We start from the raw sequence: 26,102 nt of genomic DNA, 5'->3' as shown, positions 1-26,102 counted from the left end.
AGGACAAATATCATATGTTTGCACGTATAGGAGGATTAGGAGGAACTTAACGGAGGACCATGGGGGGAGAAGAAGGGGGGAAATGGTGGGGGAGAGGGAGAGAGGCAAACCGTGAGAGACTCTTGAATGCTGAGAAACAAACTGAGGATGGATGAATATGGGGGCGAGGGGGGAGATGGGCACAGAGGAGGGCACTTGTGGGGATGAGCACTGGGTGTTATATGGAAACCAACTTGACAATAAACTATTTGTTAAAAAAAAAAAAAAAAAAAGAAAAGATAAGGGTCCAGTGAGAAAGATACTAAATATTTCCTCAAAATATTTAAATAAAATTATGATAAATACTAACAAGGAAAAGTACAGATATTTTTAAAGTAGCGAACAGGGCAATCCCTAATCTACGGCTTCTGTGACGAAGTACGCTGAGTCTGCATGGTACATAAAAACAAGACATCAGTGAGCAGGAGGGGACACTTTGGCAAAGATCCTGGGAAGGGCTCGAAATGTTTAAGAAAGTCACGGCTGGCGTCCCCACAGCGAGCAGGGAGAGCACGAGAAGGCTACGAAGCGGACAAGGAGACTACACTTTATCCTCAGAACAACGGGAAACCTCTCGACACTTTTACTGAAGAATTCAAGGAAAGAGGCCACAAAAAGTCACTGGTACAAGACCACCGTGGCGGCCACGCAGGAGGCTCTCCGCTGAGGACGAGCACTAGCCCGAGTGAGGCCACGGTCCAAGGCAGTGACAACAGAAGTAGCTGAGAACAAAGGCAAAGAAGGAGAGACACAAAGATACACCGAGATAGTTGGGGCAGGTCCATCAGAATGAACAAATGCAGCAACCTCGTGGATGTGGAGGTACGGGGAGAGGTCACACATCCATGATGTTTCCGCTCTGAGCAGTCAGGTACTAAGAAAGCCAGGAGCAGAGGATCTGAGCTAACGAGATCTGCCCGTGAAGCTAGTTTTGGCACGCTGACGATGTTCCACTGCCGGAGCTCAGGAGAGAAACAGGGCTCGACAGGTGGACGAAGACTGAAGAGTGGCTGGGACCGCCCACGGAGCGTGACAGAGTGACAGGAGACTCAGAGCCTAAATCTCATGGAATGTCCACATCTGGATGTTCAGAAAGGCCTGAGAACTAGGAACTAGAAGGGGACCCAGCCGGATGGCCAGAAAACCGAGGACCTTATCCCAGAAGCCAAGGGAAGAAACTCCCCAACAAGAATTGCTCAGCATTTGTTAAATTCTAGTCGGAGTTGAGGTAAAATGAGGCATGGAACATGGCCACCAAATTTACAACAGGAAAGTAGTGGGTAAGTGTGGGAAAGAGTAGCTCTTAGGACTATCATGATTCCTCTCATCCTGTAGTCACATTGCTGTTAATGTGAGGTGGCGTAGTAAAGACAGGAGTCAGATCAACACGGTTCAAGAAGTAAACGGCCGAATGAGAGAAAACGGCCCTTACAAGGATCCAACGGAGAAACACGTTGAAGGCACAGATGACACTCATAACGTCAAAGTAATCAACGCATGTTAAGCACCTCGCGAGGCAAATAACAGACTGCTGCATATGTCTCTGCCCCAGGTAGCTGTGCTCACCTAAAATCTTCATCAACCCTGCTGAAGCGTGTCTGCTCCTTTGGCAAGGCTCCACGGCCAAATATGGGCTCCAGATACACCCACTTCCTCTGAATGTGGTTTAAATTCTGTAGGTATTCGTCTAATTCTGCAAGTTTCCTTTCCCAAATGGATACTTTATCTTCAAATCCCTTATAATAAGGAGAATCCTTTAAGGACTGAAGAAGGCATCTATTATCTCCAACTTGATTTACGATGTCTTTCCAGTCCTTAATCAGCTTGATAGTTCGACTTTGGCTGTCTTCATAATCAACCAATGTAAATACCGCTCCAACTCCCCAAAGATCGAGTTCACGTAAAGCTTCTCTGATTGTAACTTCACCTTGTGCCCGACTATTTAAATCCTATTTAACATAAAATATACATATTTCCTTTTCAACATTAATTATATAAATAAACCATACAATATTTACTTTGTAAGACAATATATTTTACTTGGCTTTTTACATTAAAGAAAAAATAAGTGAATATATTTTACATTTAATCCAAAAGAATTAATTACCAGCTAAGGCATCAGGAGATATCAGATACAAAGTATCCACGCTCACATAGTCAAAGTGTAATATTAAAGATCTGCCATAAGCTTTTTACTTTTAAAAAAGAAAGAAAACTTAAGAATTCATCACAAAACACAAAAATAGTCAGGCTTATTTAAAACTTTACAGCCTTCAAAACGTGCAGTGAACTTAAGTTTAAGTTCTGATACATGTGAGGTGATGAATAATCCTCCTCTACAGCGGTCATGCTCCATAAACGCACCACTATCTAAACAGGCTCCAGGAATCCGAACAAACACGAAGATACACCTATTAAACAGGGAAGAAAATAACCTGACGTCAAAAGTCCTTTTACTTTTACACCAAACAGGCAGAACGCCACACAGAGAGTCTGCCGCTGCTGATGCCCGAAGGCTGTACCATTTCTCCTTTGACCAGAGCCCTTTCCTAAACCTGATTTGCAACCTGGTTCTTGGTATAACTCTCTGGATTTTGCTATCTCTTAGCTTGTATTTATAATATACCCCAAGATTTTAAATGTATTTTATGTAACATGATTTGTATTGGTTTGCTTTTTGATTAAAGCTGACTCCATTCTTAAACCAAGATTTTTTTTTTTTTCGTATCGTCTTCTTTCTCTCAGGGAAGGGGTTTCCATTGCTTCTACACTCCTGTATAGATTCAGATGTGTTACTAAAGAAAGAGGAATGGACTAGTGGAACACTGTCACTATATTAAGAGAAGAAAATAATTTAACTTGCTGTTTTACTTCAATAAAATACAAAGCAAAACCATATGTTAACAAAGGCTGTGTTCATGAGATATTTAAACAAGTATTCTTACTTTAAGGTCTGAAGCTTTGGCAACAATTGTATCAGCTACTCTGAGGAGGTCACCAAACATTAATTTCTCCAGGCTAGTGCCCCGAGGAAGGCCAAGTAGACGAAAAAGGTCAAGCCAGTGATCTGGAGAAAGATGCTCCCCTCTGACGTATTTCAAGACAGGAATTACGGTCTGTTCAAAGAGAAGACAAAAGACAGACGTACACACAAGAATATGTGTCAAAATGCAAACTGTTATTTCCTTTTATGATCAGCTATAAAAATTTTAATTACTCTATTACCTTTAACAAACTTGAAATCAAATTCTCAAATAGAATCGTATATAATTTATTAAACACTACCGTGGATACATGCAAATTTTCCTTTGTAGCGTGACAGATTTGAAAACATGACCTAAAATGTTTCTATTTTTATTATTTTAGGAAATGACCTATATCCTAAATATGCTAAATGACTCAGATCCTAAATTGCTCTAAGAGGTATAAACACTCCAGTTTAACTTTAACTATAAATTTCTTAGCTATAACTTTTCAAAACAGTAGCAGAAATATCAATAATATCTATGTTTTACTCCATACTTCCTATTTTGTTCATGTAATGGAATCATTAAAAATCAGAAGCTACAAGTACAGCTCCCTCAGCTATATAATTAAAAGACATATGAAAGGTGCAAATCTCATTCAAAAATAGTACAGTAAGTAAAGCTATCTTACTTTGTATTTGTCAACTTCTGATTGTAATTTCACCGTCATAACCGAATGTTCTTCAACTTTCCTTAATCTGTCATGCCAATTCACCAAAAATTCTTCAAACACATGTGTCTTGGTCCTGTAACATACCAGGAATACACCTCAAAATGTACCTCCCAAAAAACACTACCAAATTACAAGAATCTAAATAATGTTTATGACTCAAACCGTAAAGTAATCCAATCTTCACAGGCCATTTCCTCAAGCCTCTGCTGAAACTCTTCATAAAGGGCCCAAATTTGTGCACAGCTCTCAATGTCCTTAGAGATGCTATCTGCCAAAGACAAGCTGGGCTCTTCTAGCCCAAAATGATGGCAATCATCACTATGGAAACAAAGAGTGAAATATCATCAGATTTTAAAAACTGTTAAATATCACTTAGCTTATTTAACTGCATTCCCTGTGTGTGTGTGCATATTTGATAGGGAAGGTAGACAGTGGGGACTGCATAAGAATTTTACTTTAACTACTTAAGTATAACCTCTTTTAAATTCATAAACATGCATTTCTCCACAGGAGTCAAAGTGGAGTTGATAACTATATTTTAAGTCCATCTTAGGTCATAAATGATAATAGTGTAAATACTGAGAATGATAGATATTCATGGACTGAGAAGAGGTTAATATTAATACCCAAGGATTAGATTCCAGAATATAAGATATCCTTCATCTAACTGGTCCTAAAACCTTCATTCACACATGAAGACCATTATCTTATGGAAGCATTTGCTTAAGAGACTAAACCTAAAATAATGCTTAAACTTAATACTTTGTAACATAAAACAACAATTTTTTCCTTGGAAACCTCGTATTATTGTTGTAGGTTCATTTTTCTTCTCAGGGTCTCTGAAAGCAATTTTCCATTAATTTCATATTCCTCATTTTTGACTACAATGAAATCACAGAAAGCCAAGTATTCCAACTCCCAGTGTAACTTCTAAATAAACTCAGTTTTCTGTTCTGTTTCTAAACCTAACCAGAGATTTGCTTCTTTTAATATCCTTATATACTCTACCCACAACTCCTAAGACAGGAGTAGCATAAGCACTTAGAATTATTATTTTTAAAACTGCAAAAGTTCAGGGGCGCCTGGGTGGCTCAGTCGGCTGAGTGTCCAACTTCGGCTCAGGTCATGATCTCACGGTTCGTGGGTTTGAGCCCCATGTTGGGCTCTGTGCTGACAGCTCAGAGCCTGGATCCTGCTTCGGATTCTGTATCTCCTCTCTCTCTGACCCTCCCCTGCTCGCTTGCTCGCTCTCTCTCTCTCCTTCTCAGAAATAAATAAAACATTAAAAAAAATTTTTTTAAACTGCACAAGTTCATAAAGAAAGACTAAGACAGATATAAGAAAGTTACTAATAAGGAACACTTTCTAAAGATACATAGAAATATATGTATTGGCTTAGTACATAGAAATATATGTATTAATACATATTTTGGCTTAATACATAGAAATAGAAATCAAAATGACAACTATCCATTTTAAAGAAAAAACATACACAAGCTTTTTCCTTATGACTTCAAGATCATCAAACTCAATCTTTTTCTCTTTTATTGACTTGGCACTTTTATCAAGAGTACTCTGCAGGCCAGTTTCTATAATATCGTCACCAGGCTTTAGTTGGTCCCAACGAGCTTTAAATTTTTCCAATTCTTGGTAATAGATCTGAAGACGCAACTGGACATTCCCTTTCATCACTTCAATCTATGAGACAAAAGAGTTTACATAATTCAGTTTAGATAAAGTCTCACTTTATTTTCACATTTTATTTCTGACACTTTCTATTTAGAGGTGATAAAACACCAGAACAAATTTTTCAATAGAATGTTTTCAATTACTGACTCCAAGTACAATAAAATTACGATGTCAAAAATACAGACTCAGACCATAAATAATCAAGAACAAGAGATAAACAACCTGCATCATCATTAAAAACTCGTCCATGTGCCCAGCGCCTCCACCACAGCTATCAGCAAAGCTGATGTGGTAGAACTTGTCTGACCAATGACCACCAGTCGTGCCAGCCAGCACAGAGCTGCATGACCCAGGGCGTGTGTCCCAGTCTCTGTGCAGAAGAGTAAGCACAACAGGTGTGTCTAACTACCAGGTGTCCCCTTAAAAGTCATAGTAAGCAAGCCTATTCACTCATAAGGAAAACTGAAAATGAGATTACCTGAATTCCTTATATGGCAGGATATAAACACAAACTAATGAAAGGATCATTTAAATAAAGTGTTTTACTGTATGGAAGTACTAAGAGAGTCCAATTCCATCCACAATGTCAAATTCTTACCTACCTGAGCTACAAGGGAATAAATCTAAGCCAGAAATCTTCAGTGAGAAAAAAAATCAAGTTTCCACTTTAACAAAATGACTAAATGGTTCTTACCTGATCTTTAATCATAAGTTGGTGACTTTCCATCATCAACTCAAATTTATCCCACTTAGCCTTCAGATTGCTAATTGTTTCCAAACCTCCACCTGCCACAGTTCGTAAAAGTCTGTTTTTATCTTCAGCCTCTTGGAATAAGGGCAAAATCTGAAGGTTGAAGAACTAACGTTAAAATAAAAAACAACCTATTTTGTCAAATTTCTTAAAAGATTCCATTTCTTTTAGGGATGCCTGGGTAGCTCAGTCAGTTAAGCATCTGACTCTTGATTTCAGCTCAGGTCATGGACTCATAGTTTGTTGGTTTGAGCCGCTACGTCGGCTCCGTGCTGACAGCACAGTCTCCTTGGGATTCTGTCTCTCTCTCTCTCCCTCTCACTCAAAATAAACAAATAAACAGTTAAAAAAAAAAAAAATTTAAAGGGGCCTCGGTGGCTCAGTCAGCTAAGCATATGACTTTGGCTCAGGTCATGACCTCATGATTTGTGAGTTCGAGCCCTGCTTCAGGTGAGCATGGGCCCCCCTTCAGGTGAGCTCTACTTCTCTCTGCCCCTTGCTCACTTGCACCATCTCTCTTTCAAAACAATGAAACTAAAAAATAAGTACAATTTTAAAAAAGATTCTATTCTGTTATGTAACTTGTTATTTTTTTAAAATAAAGATTTTTGCTTTTAAATAATTTGTTAAATTTCTGGATATGAAGTTGCTAATACTTACTTATTATCATATACAAACTCAACTAAGGCCCTCCACCGGAAAGGTGACAAGGAGCGTGAGGTGGTCACGCGGACTGAGGGAACCCATGAGCCCGCAGCACGCTGCTAGAGCTACTGCAGGCGAGGCTCTCAGCGGCATCTTTCCCTCAGGCAAACTTACAGAGGCTTCTAAAAGGACTAACATCAGGGATGGCGTAAGAGCAGAAACGAACTCAGTATTTCACTAACCGAGAAGGAACAGTCACAAGGAAAGTCACTTAAGGGAAGGACAACTGGGGAAGTGAAGGTGAGTCATGCTGTACTAGGAAACCCAGAGAAGACAGGGAAGGAGAGTCAGGGTGTGGCCCCCACACCCGGACAGAGCCCAGATGAGCCTGAAGTCAGCACAACATTCTCCCTGAGGGGCCTCCCCTCCCGTCCCTCTCATCCGCGCGGCACCCGACAGGTGTTAGGCACGGTTCTGTACTGTCCCGCCGCTTCAAACCCAGCAGTGGCTCCCCGGAACCCACGGGCCAGCCCTATCTCCCCGCTGCGGCTCACGCGACGGGGACCGCGCAGCTCTTCCTACCGCCGCTGCCACTTCCCTCCTCCCACGCGTCTCCAGCGCGGCGTCCCTGTCCCTCCGAGTTCCTGCTAGGGAACCCTTTCCGTCTCCCCTCTCGCTTCACTCCCCCGGCCCTCTGCCGCCTGCTCCGACACCCCCACGTAATCCGGGACGGCCTACCCTGCTCTACACCCTCCATGGTCTGCCATCAAGCACACGGACTGGTCCAATCCTGTGGTTTCACATTTCATGCCTAGAGGGACGGCTTTTAAATTTATATCAAATTAATAAATGTAGTCTCCACGCTAAAGTCCATACTCCTCATAAAACTTCCGTCTGATGTCCCAACCCCCACCCCAGCCATTGTCCAGATACCTTCCTCCTGCAGCCACCCTCATTCTCAGGCAACGCTACCATCAGCTTCCCAGGGGCCCAAGCCCAGCACCTTGGGACACATTTGTTGCTGTCTCTCTAACCCTCTCTATGGAAAGTGTATCATTTCACCTATCTCTCAGCAATCTTTACCATATGAAGTCTACCACACAAGAGCGACACATCAAAGTTTCTCTTATGATTTGAAACATGTCTCTTCCTTCTTCTAAACTTAGTTAAAATCATCCATTATATAACAACTCCATAAGCAAGTCTGTGTGAGGGGGGTGGGTGTGGGTGTGTATGAGAGGGAGAGAATGTGTGTAGTGCTAGTTCAGCTCAACTTTCCCCTTCAGTATCCTCAGGCACAGCAAGAAGTATTAAGCATTGTCTTATTCTGATGCACCGCATTCTAGTGGACTACCTAGTCCTGAAGACGACATTAACCATGACTCGCACATAGCACTGGAGTCCAACCATGAGCTCACGATACAGACTCTCTTGTAATACTGAAATTAAATGATTATTTCTAAATAGTCACATAAAATTACCTAATTGAAACATTCCAGCACAGTAAAAATAAGTTGGTAACTTTACTTGGCGATTCTCACCTCCGGTTTCTGCTGCTGTAGCCTACTGTACTGCAAATTTGCATCACCAATCTCTTCCACAGACTGGGGCATAACGGTTAAGACGTCCATAGCCTCCGTTACAAATGTATCGATTTCATGTAAGTGAGCTGAATAGGTGACAGTGAAACAATGTTACTGTCACCAAAAATACTCCATTGCATCATTTTAAAATCAGACTATTGGAAGTAATCACTATATAACATACATTAAATCTTAAATTATTATTTGCTCATACAACAGAATTTTAAAAAACAGAATAAGAAATGCCTTGTCATGCAAATTTAGTTGTTTCACATTATACCTCAAAATTTTGACAAAATTGAAATGTACTCATTCTCAGTATATTTTACTCAAAATTGGTAAACCTTCCAGTCTTTTAGATAATATGCTAAAACACTTCAGTTCACCTGAAAAAGAAACAGTGTAGTATTTTGGAAAATATTAGTAAGTGAAAAGACAAATACATTATGGCAGAATTACCTACCTTCCTCAGTACTACATGCAACAAATGGATACTGGCTCATACTATAAAAAGCAAAAACGCCTTCCATTTTTAGACATCTTAAAAGTCAGGTTTGGACTTACCTACTTTACAAAGTTATCATTTTAAGCACATTTCATTTCATAATACTATCTAGCTGGATTTTAATCATCATTGGGATTTACATTCATAACTATCCAAGTACATGCCTTTGTATAACATTAAGTTAAAATAAAAATTAAAAAGTGTCTTACCCTGGATGGACTTCTTCAAAGAAAGAACAAGCATATCAAACAGCTTCTGGATGAGATCATCTATCACAGTCTTCACAGGATTACAATTAATATTTAAACAATCTACCTTGACCACACTGAAAAATACCAATTGACATATTTTGACATGAAAAAGACTTATCAGAGGAAGATTCTCAGTATGATGTTTTTATATAACACATTTCAAAATGTAACTCAGAAAGTATTGTTGTAATCTCCAAGCACATTTAGATTTCATTTAGTAAAAATGCTTTCCACCTACTATTAGGGAGTTTTCAAGAAACATGATTTTGTTAGAAATCAGTTTTTTATCATCCAGTGTGTCAGCTTTTAAAAAAACACAGCACATTATAAATCCCTAGAGTCTGAATGTGAATATACTTAAACATTTACAAGCTCTTTACCTGTAACAGCATGTAACGTACATATTTAAATATTTATAACATAAATTCACTATTCTACAAAGCACAAACAATGGTGATAAGGGAAAACAAAAATAGAGAGTGAACAGAGGTGATTAAGGCACTAAGACAGTAACACGATACCATTTTATACCTATCAAATGAGCAAAAATGTAAAGAACTGCTAATTCATGTCTCTAGCTTTGTGGGCAAACAGAACCCTCAAAACGTCTGGTCAGAGCAAAAGACCACGCAGCTTTCATGGGAGGCTGGCCGTGTATACCAGACAGTTTGTCTTACTAACTTCACCTGGAGAATTAACCCAAGGAAATTTTCAGAGCAGACTCCAAGACTTTATATACAAATATCTTTTCAAAGCATTAATTATAATAGTGAAAAATTAGGAATGTTGCAAATACAAAAGTGGCTAATTATATATCCATACAATTAAAGAAAATCACATTTTTGAGGACTAAGTAATAACAAGAAAAATACTAAATATTAGTGTTAAATAAAATTAATAGGATACATTACGACCCAAATTTTTAAGTATATGTACTAATATGTCCATAATATGAAATACCAAGAAGAGTTTTGGTATTTTAAGTAATTTATAAAACAAATGTACTATTTTAATCAGAAAACAGGCATATATTTTTAACAACATTAATTCTTTACACACAATAACCTTTTTTAAACTTTTTCATTTTTTAAAAATTTTTTTATATTTTATTTATTTTTGAGACAGAGAGAGACAGAGCATGATTGGGGCAGGGCCAGAGAGAGAGGGAGACACAGAATCCGAAACAGGCTCCAGGCTCTAGTCTGTCAGCACAGGGCCCGACGTGGGGCTCGAACCCATGAACTGTGAGATTGTGACCTGAGCCGAAGTTGGACGCTTAACTGACTGAGCCACCCAGGCGCTCCCCACAATATCCTTAACACTAACTGTAATGTTCTAAGCAGAGATTGCACCAGACTTGTTCATCAGAAAAAAACCTCTTGTTTATCTTGAAATAACAAAATTTTTAAAAAGTTTGGAAACTATGGTCACAAAGATTATTTAGAAAGCTACTCATCCTTTTTGAAGCACAGAGCCAGGTGATATTTTAGAAAATAAATTATATAAGTTAAATACTCACTTTTATTATAAAAATAAGATATTCTCTTAAAGATTCACTTATTTTCAATCACCCACTAACTGGAGTGGTTTTAACTCCAGTTTTTAACCAGTACAATATACCAATTCACTTAATACATGAAGTTTTAGGGGCGCCTGGGCGGCTCAGTCAGTTAAGTGTCTGACGTCGGCTCAGGTCATGACCTCGCAGTTCGTAGGTTTGAGCCCCACGTCGAGCTCTGTGCTCTCACCTAGCTCCGAGCCTGGAGCCTGCTTCAGATTCTGTGTCTCCCTCTTTCTCTGACCCTCCCCTGCTCATGCTGTCTCTCTCTCAGAAATAAGTAAAACATTTAAAAATTTTGTTAAAAAAAATACATGAAGTTTTATATAATTTTTGAAATTTTGACACAAAATGTCAAGATTTCTAATATTTGATAAAGACAGATTATTTTAGGGGTGCCTGGGAGGCTCAGTCACTCAGGTGACTCAGTGGGATTGAGCCCCTGCATCGACACTAACATTAATTATGCCATATTTTGCTAGTGAATTGCCATCACTAGGTGGTCTGATTACAGCAAAGTTGTACTCACCAACCACAGAATCCTGAGGACAGACTAACGTTCACCTTTCAGTTGAAAATACTGGTGCTATGGAAATGAGGCTCCCTCAGCCATAGGTAACATGGGATCGCCCTAGATAAGCTGTCCCCAAATTATACCCTTACTATGGCATCCAAAATACATTAGAATAGGGGCGCCTGGGTGGTTTAGTCGGTTAAGCGTCCGACTTTCGCTTAGGTCATGATCTCGCGGTTCGTGGGTTCGAGCCCCGCGTCGGGCTCTGTGCTGACTGCCAGCTCAGAGCCTGGAGCCTGTCTGTGACTCCCTCTCTCTCTGACCCTCCCCTGATCACGCTCGCTCTCTCTCTATCCTAGAAATAAATAAAAAAATAAAAAAAATAAAATAAAAAAAGGCTTAAAAAAATAAAAAAAACAAAATACATTAGAATACAGCTTTGGGGGTCACCTGGGAGGTTCAGTTGGTTGAGCATCTGACTCTTGATTTTGGCTCAGGTCACAATCCCAGGGTTGTGGGATCAAGGGCTCCACAGTGGGCACGGAGCCTGCCTGGGATTCTCTATCTCCCTCTGCCCCTCTCCCCTACTTCTCATTCTCTCAACAAAAATTTAAAAAACAAACAGAAAACCAAAGACCGTATCCAACTGAGAAACCTCATATACAAACATTACAAAAGCACCCTCTCTTCCCTATTTCCAACCAGTACTAATGGTGTATCATGATCTAAATCATCGGAGCTCGAACCCACAAGACATTTATCTTTTCTCTGTTCCTCATCCCTCATCTTCCTCCAAAAGTAAGACCCCTTAATACTTCATACTGTTTTGTAGTATTTCATAGTATTTCTTCTTCCCCATTTTGAGTACCAACAACTTAATCCAGTTAATTACGGCTTAACTCAGTTAACTAAGTATGACTGTACTATGAACAAAATCCAAATTGCCCAATGAGAACATTACACTCTCCCAAATCTGTGCCTTCATTACCCCTTTCCAGGAACACTCCCTCGCGCCCCTAATAAAACATTCGTTCCTCAAGTTCTCAGTGAGCCACTTACCCTGAGCACACAGACCCTTGTCCTAGGACGTCTGCTGACGCCTCCAGTTCTCCTTCTTCCTGTCAAAATCCCAGGTCAAGGCTTTCTATCAAGGCTTTCATTCTAGGGAATGAAACTTCCCTAATTTTGCCCCAAATGAGTGGGATGTCACTGTCATGCTGTACACACCTCCAGAGCCCTGAGTTCAGTCTCTAAAATGAAACACGCTATTCTATCTGGTACTGATAACAATTAATAATCGGTAAAATATACTGTGAACGTCACCCGTACCAGTACTTTATGTTCAAATTACTCGTTTAACTCTCAAAACACTGTGTCATCAGTATGACAGTTGTCATAGCTACCTTTTTGTTTATTTTGAGAGAGAGAGCACAAGAGCAAGGGAGGGGCAGAGAGAGGGAGAGAGAGTCCCAAGCAGACTCTGCACGGTCAGCACAGAGCCCAACATGGGGCTTGAACCCACGAACCGTGAAATCACAACCTGAGCCAAAATCAAGACCTGGATGCTCAACTGACTGAGCCACCCAGGTGCCCCATACTAACTATTTTCAAGCTGAGGAAATTGAGGTTCACAGCGTGTAAATGGCAGTCACAGTCTCATGGCTGGGACAAGCCATCTGACCCCAGAGCCCACTCTCTTAACCCCTGTGTGTACAGAGTCACATCTCACTGCACCACCGGACAGCAAGCAACGTGAGGGACTCTCTTCCTCATCCTTATCCTCCCACAGGACAGGCTCTGCATATCACACATGCTCACCTAGTATTTACTGAAAGAATGAGCAAACAGGTGAATAAAAGTGATACTGTCCTTTAGAGGAAATACATGCACAATTAAACAGGCCTTTCATAGCACTTACTGCAAAGAGTGTTTCCCGTGGTAAGAATTTCAGGTAAGATGGAGACTATCTTCTCAACAAGCTGGGTTATGACAAGCCCCTCAGAGGGTCCCCACCACCACGAGAGCACTACGTTGAGGCAGCAGCAGGCTGTGTGCCTGCCACGGCAGCCCCAGAGGAGGCTGCACAGCCCAAAGCCAGAGACCAATGCCCTGAGCTTTCTGTCAGTAGCACGCTCTCACGGGCAGAGTCTCAGTGCTCGCAGACCGTGCCCATGCGTTTCAAACGTAATCCTTAGGCCAGATGTGAACAGAAGCCTATGCCTGCACTCTATTCCATCCAGTTAGGTCCCAGCCAGCAGTAGTGTCGGCAGAGCCCTACTCAGATGACACCCAGTGTCATGGCTGAGCTTTACAGGAGGTAGGGAGGTCATCTGACCGACACCACTACTGTAGAGCACCCTCACCATCTCACGACCAAACGAATGGGACATAAATTCTACCACGACTTCTCATACCTCGGAAGGCGCTCTACTTCTTTTCCTTTTATCTTCAGTGCTTTGAAATTTCTCTCCCAGTCATGGACGGTGGAGAGATGCTTTTCCACGAGAGCTTCCATATCAACTTGCCCAATTACAATCCATTCCTATTAAAAAATAAAAATCATACTATATTAAAGAAACAGAATTTATTAACATTTAAAAGATTAGGGTCCAACTCTTAACACTGATAAAAAGGGGCAGATGGAAGGTATTTAGGTAAATTTCAATTTAAATATGTAAATATAACCATTATCAGGGAGCCTATAATAACTATTGAATACATAAAAGCACAGTGACCATCAAACTTTTTTTAAAGGCCACAAAAACCCTTTCCTCAGATTCTCTTCTCAAATTTGATGCACCCAAATACAAAATCATTAGGCAAGGCCAAGGCTACAAATCTGAAGGTATGCACATTCAATCAGTTCTAGAAACCTAACAGTCGGAGCAGCACCCAGTGGCAGCTGAGAGACTGGCTGACGTCTCAGTCACGTGTCTCAGAGCAACAGGAAGGACAAGGGACGCAGCTGGGCTTCAGGAGAGCGGCCGGGGTGGGCTCCAGTGTAAGGATGAAGTGAAGCCGTCTCAACCCAAGTCTGAAGGCCTCACTCCAAGGACTGCTCTTGGTCCCAAGAATGAAGAAAAGGACACAGTTTCCCGAGAGAAGTTAAAGTTGACACAACAGAATCCTGTCACATCGCAAGCTAATGCAACAACTAGTTTCTCAATTTTCAAAAAGTCAAAGACAAAAAACCTCAGTATAACTTTGTTCTCGTGTGTACAGGAGCGCTCCACCGGCTGTCCGCCTGCCATGCTTTTACGTTACGCCAGGCAAGATAAGCCGTAGATCAGTACATGTGATACTAATTCAATCAATCAGACGAAACATCATAATAGAGTAACAGAAAATTACAGGTTCCGTACCTTATGTTGGTGTAAGACAGCTGATAATCGCCTAAACAGATCTTCTGCTTTGCTGAAAATAGTCAAAAATCCACTTGCATTTCTATCAATCATAACAGAAAAAACAGACTCATCTCCAGGCTCACCAACTCCCTTAAACTGATTCGGAATGCCGATGAACCTCTTCATTTCTCTATAATATTTAGCCCGGATTTCTTCAAAAGGAGGCCTGAATTGTAACCGGCCTTGTCTGAAAACACATAAATAACTTTAAAATATGTACTATTAGAAAAATATAGTCTGAAAATGAAAAGGGGCTTTAAGAAACCTTACTTGTATGTTAGGTCTATGTTTATTTCTGGCAAGTTCTCGTTAAGTGCTTCCAAGCCCATCTGGTACTGGTGTTCAAGAGCTTTGTACAGCTGATGATTCCAGTGCTGCTTCCACGCGCGCATGTCACTGGCCTGGAATCCCTGAGAGGGCACAGGCACGTGTTTTACTTAAAAACTAGGTGACAGAATTGGGCTTTCATTTAAAGTATTTATATCATATATAGTAAAATTACAAGGGAAAAAACCCACCCCATTTTTAACATCTTAAAACATGCAACTCCTCACTGGTACTTGTAGTGTAAGAGTTTATATAAAGTCAAATAGAAAAATCCCTCATCTTCACATGTTTAAATAGTCCAAAGACTGGCAAATTTTAACATATCAAATTAACATTAAATGGATTTTACATATAGACTTTATTTTATGATGCAAGAAAACCATTAGTGGTTTAGTCAACGAGCTTCTGTGTCCTCTTTCTAAAACTCCCATCTAGTGCAGCTCTTCCCTTCCCTTTCCACTCCCTAAATAGTCCAATGCACATTTTTAAAAAAATAACAAACTGAAAAATATAAGGGTGCTCAGGATAGTTTACACTTGTAGCTTCCATAGAACCATAAATATATTAATGCTAACACTTGTTTTTTCTTCAAGCTGTAAGAACTGGGAGTGTCCAGGTGGCTCAGTCACCTCAGTGTCCGATTCGTGGCTTTGACTCAGGTTATGATCTCACAGTTCACGAGTCTGAGGTCTGGGTCAGGCTCTGTGCTGACAGCACGGAGGCTGCTTAGGATTCCCTCTCTCTCTCTGTCTGCCCACCATCCTCTGCTCCTGTGCGCACATGCATGCTCTCTCTTTCTCAAAAAAATAAACTTAAAAAGAATTGAAAAAAATCTAGGGGTGCTTGGGTGGCTCAGTCAGTTAAGTATCTGACTTCGGCTCAAGACATGATCTCACAGTCAGTGAGTTCAAACCCTGCATCAGACTCTGCTGACAGCTCGCTCAGAGCCTGGAGCTGCTTCAGATTCTGTCTCCCTCTCTCTCTGACCCTCCCCTGCTTGTGCTCTCACTCTCTCTCTCTCTCTCTCAAAAATACATAAACATTCATTTTTTTAATCTAAGAACTGAAAACTACATGTAAACACATAGGACACATAATCCATACTCAGCTAAGACCCCTGACCACTGGCGTGCAGCAGGCCCTGTGTGTTACACTTACATATGTATCATTTATCAAAGTGTGTACAGAAATGGAATTTTACCCAAAAAAAGGAAAACATTCTGAAACAGTTATTCCAATTATTGGGCTTCTGCCTAATGTAGCTTTGTGTTCTACACATGTCACGATCACCTAAAAGAAAACTAAAGAATGATAACATTTAAGCACAAAGTCAAAGAAACTACAAAGTCTGAACTGAGAAATTTGATGTTCCATAAGATATATGCAAACTTATTTTTATATTTTTTAATGTAAATGCTACTTTGCCGTCTTCATATACGTTCAGTAGAATTCTAAATTTATTAGAAATTTAGGAGTAAAGATTTACAGATAATCTTTCTGAACTTTTCATCCACTTCTACACTGACCTCTGAAAAGATGACGCTCGAAGGGGAGGCAGCAAGGAAAACACACTTACCTGCGCTTCGACACTCGCGAGGCCGGTCCTCAGCTCCTGCAATCCGTCCTTCCAGCGCTGCTGCTGCCGAAGCAGGTCGATGTTCATAAGAACCACGACCTATTAAACATTAACGCACAGCAGTCACAACGGAACTCTGGAAAAGCAGTAACTTTCCAGGGGGAAAATCTAACAGACACCACCTCAACCGAGTGATGGATACGAATTCAACCTAGAGTAAGACACATACGTAACTGATGATACCCTGACGAAGGCCAACATCGGTCGCTGCTGCACTGTTTCTGTCAGAATCGCATCACCCTGGTCTAAGAATAAGACAGCATCTTATAAAACCACATCAAGAGACTTTCTTCAGAAAAACTGACCACTTTTTCAATGAGCATCAAGGTCATGAGAAAGGAGAAGGAGACAACAGAGGCTCAACAACTAAACACAAAAAGACACGAGCAGAAAAGCTGTAAAACTCAAAATGGCCTGTTTCCTGCCCTGCTCTCTTTGTCTCTCAAAAATGAATAAAAAAATAAACTTAAAAAAATAAAAAATTTTAAAGAATAAAATTATATTCCAATTACCATTTAAGTAATACTCTTCATCGCTTAGCCAACCGTATGAACAAAGGTTACCTTTTCACAGAACGTAGTGTGCCATTTTCTCAGCTTTCTATTTTCAGTGGCAAGTCGGTGGGCAGCATTCTGGAGTTTCTGGATGTAGCCTTCTAACTCTTTAGGGTTATCCCAAGTAATCTGTGCCTTTCCGCCACTTCCTGCTTTTGAATTCTAAGGGACAACAAATGTCATGTACCATACAAATCTCTTTTCCACAAGACCTCACACTGTACATCTTCAGTCCAGCTATCCCTAACCCTGATCTGCAATCAAGACGCATAGAGTGACGTTTCTGTTTTATAAACAGTAAGGCAATCTGGCCAAACGAATAGCTCCCTTCCTCCCAAGTTCCCTCTCTTAGAGCGAAACAGCCCCAGATGAGCTAGATCACGCACCTGCGCGCGCGCGCGCGCACACACACACACACACACACACACACACACACACACACAGGAATGACAGATGGAAGGCAGCAGAGGACCCTGAGGGCTGGGGAGCCGAGGAAACACACATGCACGCCCTCTCACTGTTTCCCACACATGTAGGACAGGGCAACAGACAAGCCTCCGCCAGCAGCCACCTCCAGGAACACACAAGACAAGATCCAGAAGAAGCTGGTTCCCTCTGGCCAAAGGACAGGTAACACAGTGGCCTCAGGGAAGCTTCAGCAATGCCCACCCTAATGTCGCCAAACACCAACAGAAAAGCTGTGGCTCTGCAGCCTGAGCAGGAGCAGAGGCCCAACCTTCCTTCCCGCCCCCCCCCCCCCCCCCCCCCCCCGCCACCCCGCCGCTCACCACTCTTCCCTGCCAAGGGAACACTGGCTGAGCAGCGAGCTGAGCCTCCGTCTCCCCCCATCCCAGCAGGTCAGCCCCGTGCTCCCTCCCAGCCGTGTTAACAGGCTTACACCCGCTCGGGGGGCCTGAGGTAGTGCAGACCACCCCCCCCCAACAGGAAGGGGTCAGTGCGGCAGAAAGAGACACTGAACTCCCACTCCCCTCGTGGGAAGCTGTGCAAGTGCGGGGCCCGGCAGAGCGTGGAGCACACACACTTGCCCGGGGCTCAGGACGCTTCCTTCTGTCACAGAGAAACAACACGCTGTTCAGAAAGGACCGCAAACTAAAGGCCATCAATCTCTCGCTACATGCTGACCATGAGGCCAGGAGGAAGTAGGAGATTCTTTAAGGGCTACAAGGCCTGTCAACCGTGAATTTTACTGCTGGTCAAAGTGCCTTTCTGGGGGCACCTGGGTGGCTCAGTTGGTTAAGCATCCGACTTCAGCTCAGGTCATGATCTCATGGTTCGTGGGTTCGAGCCCCGCGTCGGGCTCTGTGCTGACTGCCAGCTCAGAGCCTGGAGCCTGTTTCAGATTCCGCATCTCCCACTCTCTCTGACCCTCCCTTGCTCACACTGTCTCTCTCTCTCTCTCTCAGAAATAAATAAAACATTAAAAAAATTTTTTTAAAAAGTGCCTTTCTGGAAAGCAGGGACACAAATCCTCTCGGACAAAGGAAAAGAGAAGAGACTTTGTAGCAAGCCTACTATGAAGACATGGTCAACACCAACTCTCTGGTGGTAAATTCAGAGAGCAAAGGAAAACACCAGGATTAGGAAAATATAAATATAAAATAAACTATCCTCATGACTTTTTTTCTATTTTACTTTATTTTATTTTTTTTAATTAATTTATTTTTTTTACAAATAGTTTATTGTCAAATTAGTTTCCACATAACACCCAGTGCTCATCCCCACAAGTGCCCTCCTCCATGCCCATCCCCCCTCCCCCCCACATCCATCAGTCCTCAGTTTTTGTCAGCATTCAAGAGTCTCTCATGGTTTGCCTCCCTCCCTTCCCCCCACCATTTCCGCCCTTCTTCTCCCCCTTGTTCCTCCGTTAAGTTCCTCCTAATCCTCCTATACATGCAAACATATGATATTTGTCCTTCTCTGCCTGACTTATTTCGCTCAGCATAACACCCTCAAGGTCCATCCATGTTGCTACATGTGGCCAGATTTCATTCTTTCTCATTGCCATGGAGTATTCCATGGTATAGATAAACCACATCTTCTTGATCCGTTCGTCCGTTGATGGACACTTAGGCTCTTTCCATGTTTTGGCTATTGTGGAGAGTGCTGCTATGAACATTGGGGCACATGTGCTCCTATGCCTCAGCATTTCTATATCCCTTGGGTAAATTCCTAGCAATGCTATTGCTGGGTCCTAGGGGAGTTCTATTGTTAATTTTTTGAGGCACCTCCACACTGTTTTCCAGAGAGGCTGCACCAGTTTACACTCCCACCAACAGTGGAGGAGGGTGCCCGTTTCTCTACATCCTCGCCAGCATCTAGAGTTCTCTGATTTGCTTCCTCATGACTTTCTTAAGTCGTATATGATGACTGAAGGAAAAATTATAACCCCGTGTACGTGGTGCTCTGTGTACCCAGACAGGAATGCACACTCAGGACAAATATGTAAGAGTGGACAGCAGCCTGGTTTCCAGACGTGCTGGACGTGGTGCGTGGAAAACCCAGGCAATCATGTCTGGGACACGGCAGACCCTCCGTACACAGCCACTAAACGGACACTTACCCGTGCAAAGCCCAGCAGCGCACCCTATGCAACAGCTTAGCGAGCATTTACTAGGCTGTCAGCACACGCGACCTGCTGCCGCACAGCTACAGGTCGTGAGGAGGAGGAGAGTCCCTGCCCTCCCAGACAGCAAGCGGCCAGCGGATTAGAAGGAACCTCAGCATTCCTGCTCCTTCGATCTTGCTTTCTTCTCTACTATTCGGTCTCATTTAACAGAAGCTAACATAATGATTTACTTCTCACAACCCAATTTCTCACAGAAATATCAGGAGATACCTCTTTGAATATATTTATTAGAGAAAAAAAAGTCCTAATGACGTACAATTAAACATTATCTATTTACTGAAAAGGGGTAAAAAGTAATAAAATATTTCCCCAGTTTCAAAAGTACACTTGTAAATATGCACACACAAAAAGTTTAAAAGACAGACTCCAGACTGCTAACAATGGCCATCTCTTCATGGTATAGTTTTAAAACCTTTTTTCTTCTTGTTTACCTGTATTTTAAACTTTCCATTATATAGTCATATGGAGCTCTGGCAATGAAAAAAAATTAAAAACATTTTTAAAAAACTTAAAAATCTGTCCATATGAATTACAGGACCTCCCATTACTCACAGGCGAGAACGGTGCATGTGAATGCCGTCCCTCAGGAGGCCCGTTGAAACCCGACCCTGGCCCGGCCCTGGCAGCCCCCCGCCACCCCACTTGGAAGACTGGCTCACGGTGCCTCAACAGTGCAGTTTATACTGAACACGTGCTCTCCTCCTGGGCATGTGCAACCCCGGTGCGTGATCAGGCAGAAGATACCCCACAACTAGCCCGCCGTAAGTGCCCGGGCGCTGAGGCGCTCACAGTCCCAGTAAGACACCACCACGTGTATCACAACTTGTGACGGAGGGGCGGGAGTGAAGGTCGCCCTGTATGGGTCCACAGGGGAAGGGGTCCTGAGAGCCTGCCTCCGGTCCCCAGGGCTTCACCCAGGCCCTGCCCTGTGTGGACTCTGCTCTGCACCCTGCTGCTGGACTAGATCATAAGAGATCGGCACCACGTCCTCACAGTCCTCCCACAAGATCACAGAAACTGGGGGCGGTCTTGAGGAAAATCACAACTAGTGATCCACTCGCAAACACAACAGGAAAAAGGTATATTCCTCTTCTACTTCTACAGGTCTTGATCCCATAGTGTCATTGGTTCCGGCCGTGCATCAGGCTCTGTGCCGACAGCTCAGAGCCTGGAGCCTGCTTGGGACTCTATGTCTCCCTCTCTCTGCCCCTCCCCCGCTCACGCTGTCTCTGTCTCTCTCAAAAACAAACTTTAAAATTCTTTTTAATGTGTATTTATTTTTGAGAGAGAGAGAGAGAGAGACAGAGTGCGAATAGGGGAAGGACAGAAAGAGAATCCAAAAGCAGCTCTGAGCTGTCAGCACAGAGTCTGATGTGAGGCTCAAACTCACAAACCACAAGATCATGACCTAAGCTGAAGTCGAAGCTCAACCAACTGAGCCACCCAGGCGCCCCTGAAAAATAAACTTTAAAACAAAACAAAAAAAAAGGCCTCACACTTCAGTGAATAAGTATAGTGGCATACAAGTTGTATACTACACATAGTAATTCAATTGATCAAAGCATCTGAATATGTGAAACAATATAACCACTTAAATCTACAAATGTTACTTGTTAAGAGTGAAGGAAGTCACTGGGGAATGAAACCTTAAGTCAATATTAAGCTGAAGGGTATACTAAAAAACTAAGAAACAAGAAACACCTCACAAGTAAAATCCAATTATAACAACATATAAAGCCCATTTACCTTAATTATCTGTTCAAATGCTAATGCAGATTGTAACATCATTGGTCTCTGACTTTGAATCATTTGTTGATCGATGGAATTGTAAAAATGTGCCACCTACAAAGTGAAAGTACAATTAGTAATAATAGTAAATAGCACGCTTAATTTTTCACTTGTCTTCATTTTTAATGGTTTGAATGGGAACATTAACTCTTCTCATCCTGAGACGTAACCAGAAACAGCTTGCTGGCTCTCATCTCTGACGCAGCACTGATGCACTTGTGAATACACACAGTCACTCCTTGCTGAGCCCCCACACTGTGCCAAGCCAGGTCCTGGGGGCTGAGTAGACAAAGGTGAGAAAACCCAGTCCTTGTGACCACGAAGTTCCCGGTCTCAAGAGAAACATGAAGGAGCCCAATAAAGCATGTTAAATGCTAAAAACTTAACTTTTCATTCCTGCAGCTCTGCAAACTTATTCCTTCCTTTTTCGGCATATAACGAACAATCCATTTCTCAGGCCAAAAAATCTTTGAGCTGTCCTTTACTTTTCTTTTACATCCCACATCAATGAAGTCTACTGACTATACTGCTTGTTTTATTCTGTTTTTATTTCTTTTTTATTTAAATCCTAGTGATTTAACATACAGTGCAGTATTGGTTTCAGGAGCAGAATTCAGTGATTCATTACTTACATACAACACCCAGTGCCCATCACCCAACCCATCCTCACACCTCCCCTCCAGCAGCCCTCAGTGTACTCTCTGTATTTAAGAGTCTCTCATAGGCAGGGCACCTGGCTGGCTCAGTCATTTGAACATCTGACTTCAGCTCAGGTCATTATCTGCTTTGTGGGATTGAGTCCTGCATTGGACTCTGCTGACAGCAAGACTTGCTTGGGTCACTCACTCTCTCCCTCTCTGTCTCTCCCCCACGCACCAACACACTTGCGTTCTCTTTTAAAATAAACTAAAAAGTCTCTTGTGGTTTGTTTTCCTCTTTCCCTCCCTTCCCATTTGTCTGTCAGTTTTGTTTCTTAAATTACATGAACGAAATCATGTATTTGTCTACTGACTCCACTTTCCCAGCACAATTACAGGCAACAAGGCCACCCAGGTCCACCAACCCCACAGCGAGGCGAGCACCCCGTCTCTCGACAAGACCAGTGTGGCCATCCCAGAGCTGGTCTGTCTCCAGCCGTAGCTTCCTGGTGTCCGTTCAAGGCATTCAAAGAGCCAGAGTGGCACTTCCCTCAACAGAAATCACACTATACCATTTGCTACACCAAAACTCCCAGTGACTCCCCAGTACATTTGAGAATAAAATCCCCATCAGCCCCACCACAGAGCCTCACCGCGGTGCGGCCACACCGGGCTCCCAGCTGTTCCCGTGAGATCCGGGGGGGCCTCCCCTCAGGAACCCTCGCGGGAACCTTGCGCAACAAAGCCTTCCTGCAGACATCTGCATGGTTCTGTGTCACCCTATGTCCTGTATCTTCCCAAATATCACCCTTCATCAAGGACTGCCCTCACCACTCTGTCCAAAATAGTGCACTCTGCTCCAACTGCTTTCGTTTTCTTTTTCTTCACAGGACTTATCACTACAGTATCTCTCAAATTACAATGACAACTTCAAGAACAGTGTCTAGCAAACAGAAGGCACTCGATAATTATTTGTTTAATCAATGAATCAAAACACGGAGATACCTACAAGGTACACTGAGGATCGAAAAGGGAACTGTCAGCTCTGTTGGGAAAGAGGAGAGGTTCAGGGACACAGATCAAGTGGACACCATGGAATGAGTCTTTAAAAAGATGGTCTTGTATGTAATCTTTGTATTTCCAGCACCTCACAACATTCTTGGCCCAGAGTATGTTCTTAAAAAATATTTCCTAATTTTATAGTCATCTTCTTTCCACTAGTACATATAAAAATATGCTGTATTTGAAGCTGTCATCATCAAGACAGTATGGTATTGGCACAAAAACAGACACATAGACCAATGGAACAGAATTGAGAACTCAGAAGTGGACCCAAAAGTATACAGCCAACTAATCTTTGACAAAGCAGGAAAGAATATCCAATGGAAAAAAGACAGCCTCTTTAACAGATGGTGTCGGGAGAACTGGACAGCAACATGCAGAAGAATGAAACTAGATCAATTTCTCACACCATACACAAAAATAAACTCAAAATGGATAAAGGACCTGAATGTGAGACAGGAAACCATCAAAACCCTAGAGGAGAAAGCAGGAAACAACCTCCTTGACCTCCACCGCAGCAATCTCTTACTTGACACATCCCCCAAAGCAAAGGAATCAAGAGCAAAAATAAACAATTGGGACCTTATCAAGATTAAAAGCTTCTGCACGGCAAAGGAAACAACCCAAAAAACTAACAAGCAACCAACGGAATGGGAAAAGATAGTTGCAAACGACATATCAGATAAAGGATTGATATCCAGAATCTATAAGGAACTCACCAAACTCCACCCTCGAAAAACAAACAACCCCAGTGAAGAAATGGGCAGAAGACATGAACAGACACTTCTCCAAAGAGGATATCCACATGGCCAACAGACACATGAAACGATGCTCAGCGTCCCTCCTCATCAGGGAAATACAAATCAAAACCACACTGAGATACCACCTCACGCCAGTCAGAGTGGCTAAAATGAGCAAATCAGAGAACACGAGATGCTGGCGAGGATGTGGAGAAACGGGCACCCTCCTGCACTGTTGGTGGGAATGTAAACTGGTGCAGCCCCTCTGGAAAACAGTGTGGAGGTTCCTCAGGAAACTAACAATAGAACTCCCCTATGACCCAGCAATAGCACTGCTAGGAATTTACCCAAGGGATACAGGAGTGCTGATGCATAGGAGCACATGTACCCCAATGTTCATAGCAGCACTCTCCACAATAGCCAAAACATGGAAAGAGCCTAAGTGTCCATCAACAGACGAATGGATCAAGAAGATGTGGTTTATCTATACCATGGAATCCTACAAGGCAATGAGAAAGAATGAAATCTGGCCATGTGTAGCAACATGGATGGACCTTGAGGGTGTTATGCTGAGCGAAATAAGTCAGGCAGAGAAGGACAAATATCATATGTTTGCATGTATAGGAGGATTAGGAGGAACTTCACAGAGGACCAAGGGGGAGAAGAAGGGGGGAAATGGTGGGGGAAAGGGAGGGAGGCCAACCATGAGAGACTCTTGAATGCTGACAAAAACTGAGAACCGATGGATGTAGGGGGGAGGGGGGATGGGCATGGAGGAGGGCACTTGTGGGGATGAGCACTGGGTGTTATGTGGAAACTAATTTGACAATAAACTATTTGTAAAAAAAAAAAAAAAAAAAGAGTCAGACACTCAACCAACTGAGCCCCCCAGGTGCTCCTGTGAAGGTATCACTATTAGTCACAGGTACTAGAAAAGACGTATGGTCAGGAAAATAATTTCCTTAACTTTAATTTTCAGCAAAAATTATTCTTTCTTCCCAAGGACAATTTAACATGGAATCTCAACCCATAAAACAGAGAATGTTATCTTGTTATAGGTACATTTTTGTGAACTTAAATTTTTATCAGTTACTTAATGTAAATTCAACCCAACATTAAAGTTCAATGAACACTAGAATTTTAAATCAGGATTATGGATGACATGTGCAGTCATATGCATTTGAGGATGCAATTTCTCTATTCTGTGTTGGTTGCACAATATCAGGAAACTCCTAATCCAAGTGACTAAATAGTAAGGTACTTGACAATACAATTTCACCGGAACAAATACATGCACATCTGAATTAAAATTAAATAAAGTAAAAGTAAATAAAATAAAAAGCAAAAAAAAAAAAAAAAAAAAAAAGCTGTATTTGGAGGAAGCTGTCCACGGTATTTATTCTGTACCACAGTAGTATTCCAAGAAAAAGCCTAATCCAAAAAACTAGAAGCAAGTAATACACAGTATTACAGCAACCTGGCCGAGCTACTCTCTAACCAACTCTTACATCACACTTCCTTCTCCAGCTAAATACTTGCTCAGAAGTGAAGGTACATGTAATAGATCTCCCCAGGGAAATACCAATGCGATGTGACCACACTCATCATCTGAGCTCCTTTGTCTTGCACTAAATACACAGGATACAAGAGTGGGCAAGCCTCTCTCCTTCTGAAGACGCAGTCCGGCTCTCTGAAACGCTCACCCACCCCTCCCTCGTGCTCCTCACACCAAACAGGCTCCTCCGAAAAACTCACCTGATACTGCCTTGACTCCTACCCAGGAAGTAACTGAAAATTCCCACCTTGATACTTTCATGGGACTTTACAAAATCTCTAATAGAGTACTCATAACATATTACATATTTTTTTTAATGTTTACTTATTTTTGAGAGAGAGATAGATAGACAAAGCATGAGTTGGAGAGGAGCAGAAAGAGGGAGATCAGAATCAGAAGCAGCTCCAGGCTCTGAGCTATGAGCACAGCCCAACACAGGGCTCAAAGCGACAAATCGTGAGATCATGACCTGAGTCGAAGTCAGATGCTCGACTGACTGAGCCCCCCAGGTCCCCTG

The 26,102-nt window shown here is 42.2% G+C and overlaps 1 protein-coding gene across 2 annotated transcripts in view; it reads right to left on the bottom strand.

Moving 5' to 3' along the window:
• The window catches only part of DYNC2H1 (dynein cytoplasmic 2 heavy chain 1), a 324,085-nt gene that overhangs the window by 279,204 nt on the left and 18,779 nt on the right, over positions 1-26,102 (bottom strand). For both annotated transcript variants that reach the window (XM_039221130.1, XM_039221131.1), the window contains exons 13-26: positions 21,549-21,644; positions 17,165-17,317; positions 16,542-16,640; positions 14,909-15,048; positions 14,597-14,825; positions 13,649-13,776; positions 9,121-9,236; positions 8,365-8,492; positions 6,122-6,271; positions 5,231-5,436; positions 3,901-4,056; positions 3,697-3,811; positions 2,985-3,155; positions 1,606-1,988 (exon numbers count right to left, since the gene is read on the bottom strand). In XM_039221130.1, the coding sequence (XP_039077061.1) occupies positions 1,606-1,988; positions 2,985-3,155; positions 3,697-3,811; positions 3,901-4,056; positions 5,231-5,436; positions 6,122-6,271; positions 8,365-8,492; positions 9,121-9,236; positions 13,649-13,776; positions 14,597-14,825; positions 14,909-15,048; positions 16,542-16,640; positions 17,165-17,317; positions 21,549-21,644 (2,270 nt within the window). The remainder of the gene's footprint in view (positions 1-1,605; positions 1,989-2,984; positions 3,156-3,696; positions 3,812-3,900; positions 4,057-5,230; positions 5,437-6,121; positions 6,272-8,364; positions 8,493-9,120; positions 9,237-13,648; positions 13,777-14,596; positions 14,826-14,908; positions 15,049-16,541; positions 16,641-17,164; positions 17,318-21,548; positions 21,645-26,102) is intronic.

This window comes from Hyaena hyaena, unplaced genomic scaffold (genome assembly GCF_003009895.1).
Source record: "Hyaena hyaena isolate Hyena2069 unplaced genomic scaffold, ASM300989v1 scaffold_947, whole genome shotgun sequence".
NCBI classification, from domain to species: Eukaryota; Metazoa; Chordata; class Mammalia; order Carnivora; family Hyaenidae; genus Hyaena; species Hyaena hyaena.
The sequence above is the reverse complement of the archived record's forward strand: the minus strand, read 5'-3'. Positions and strand labels throughout refer to the sequence as shown.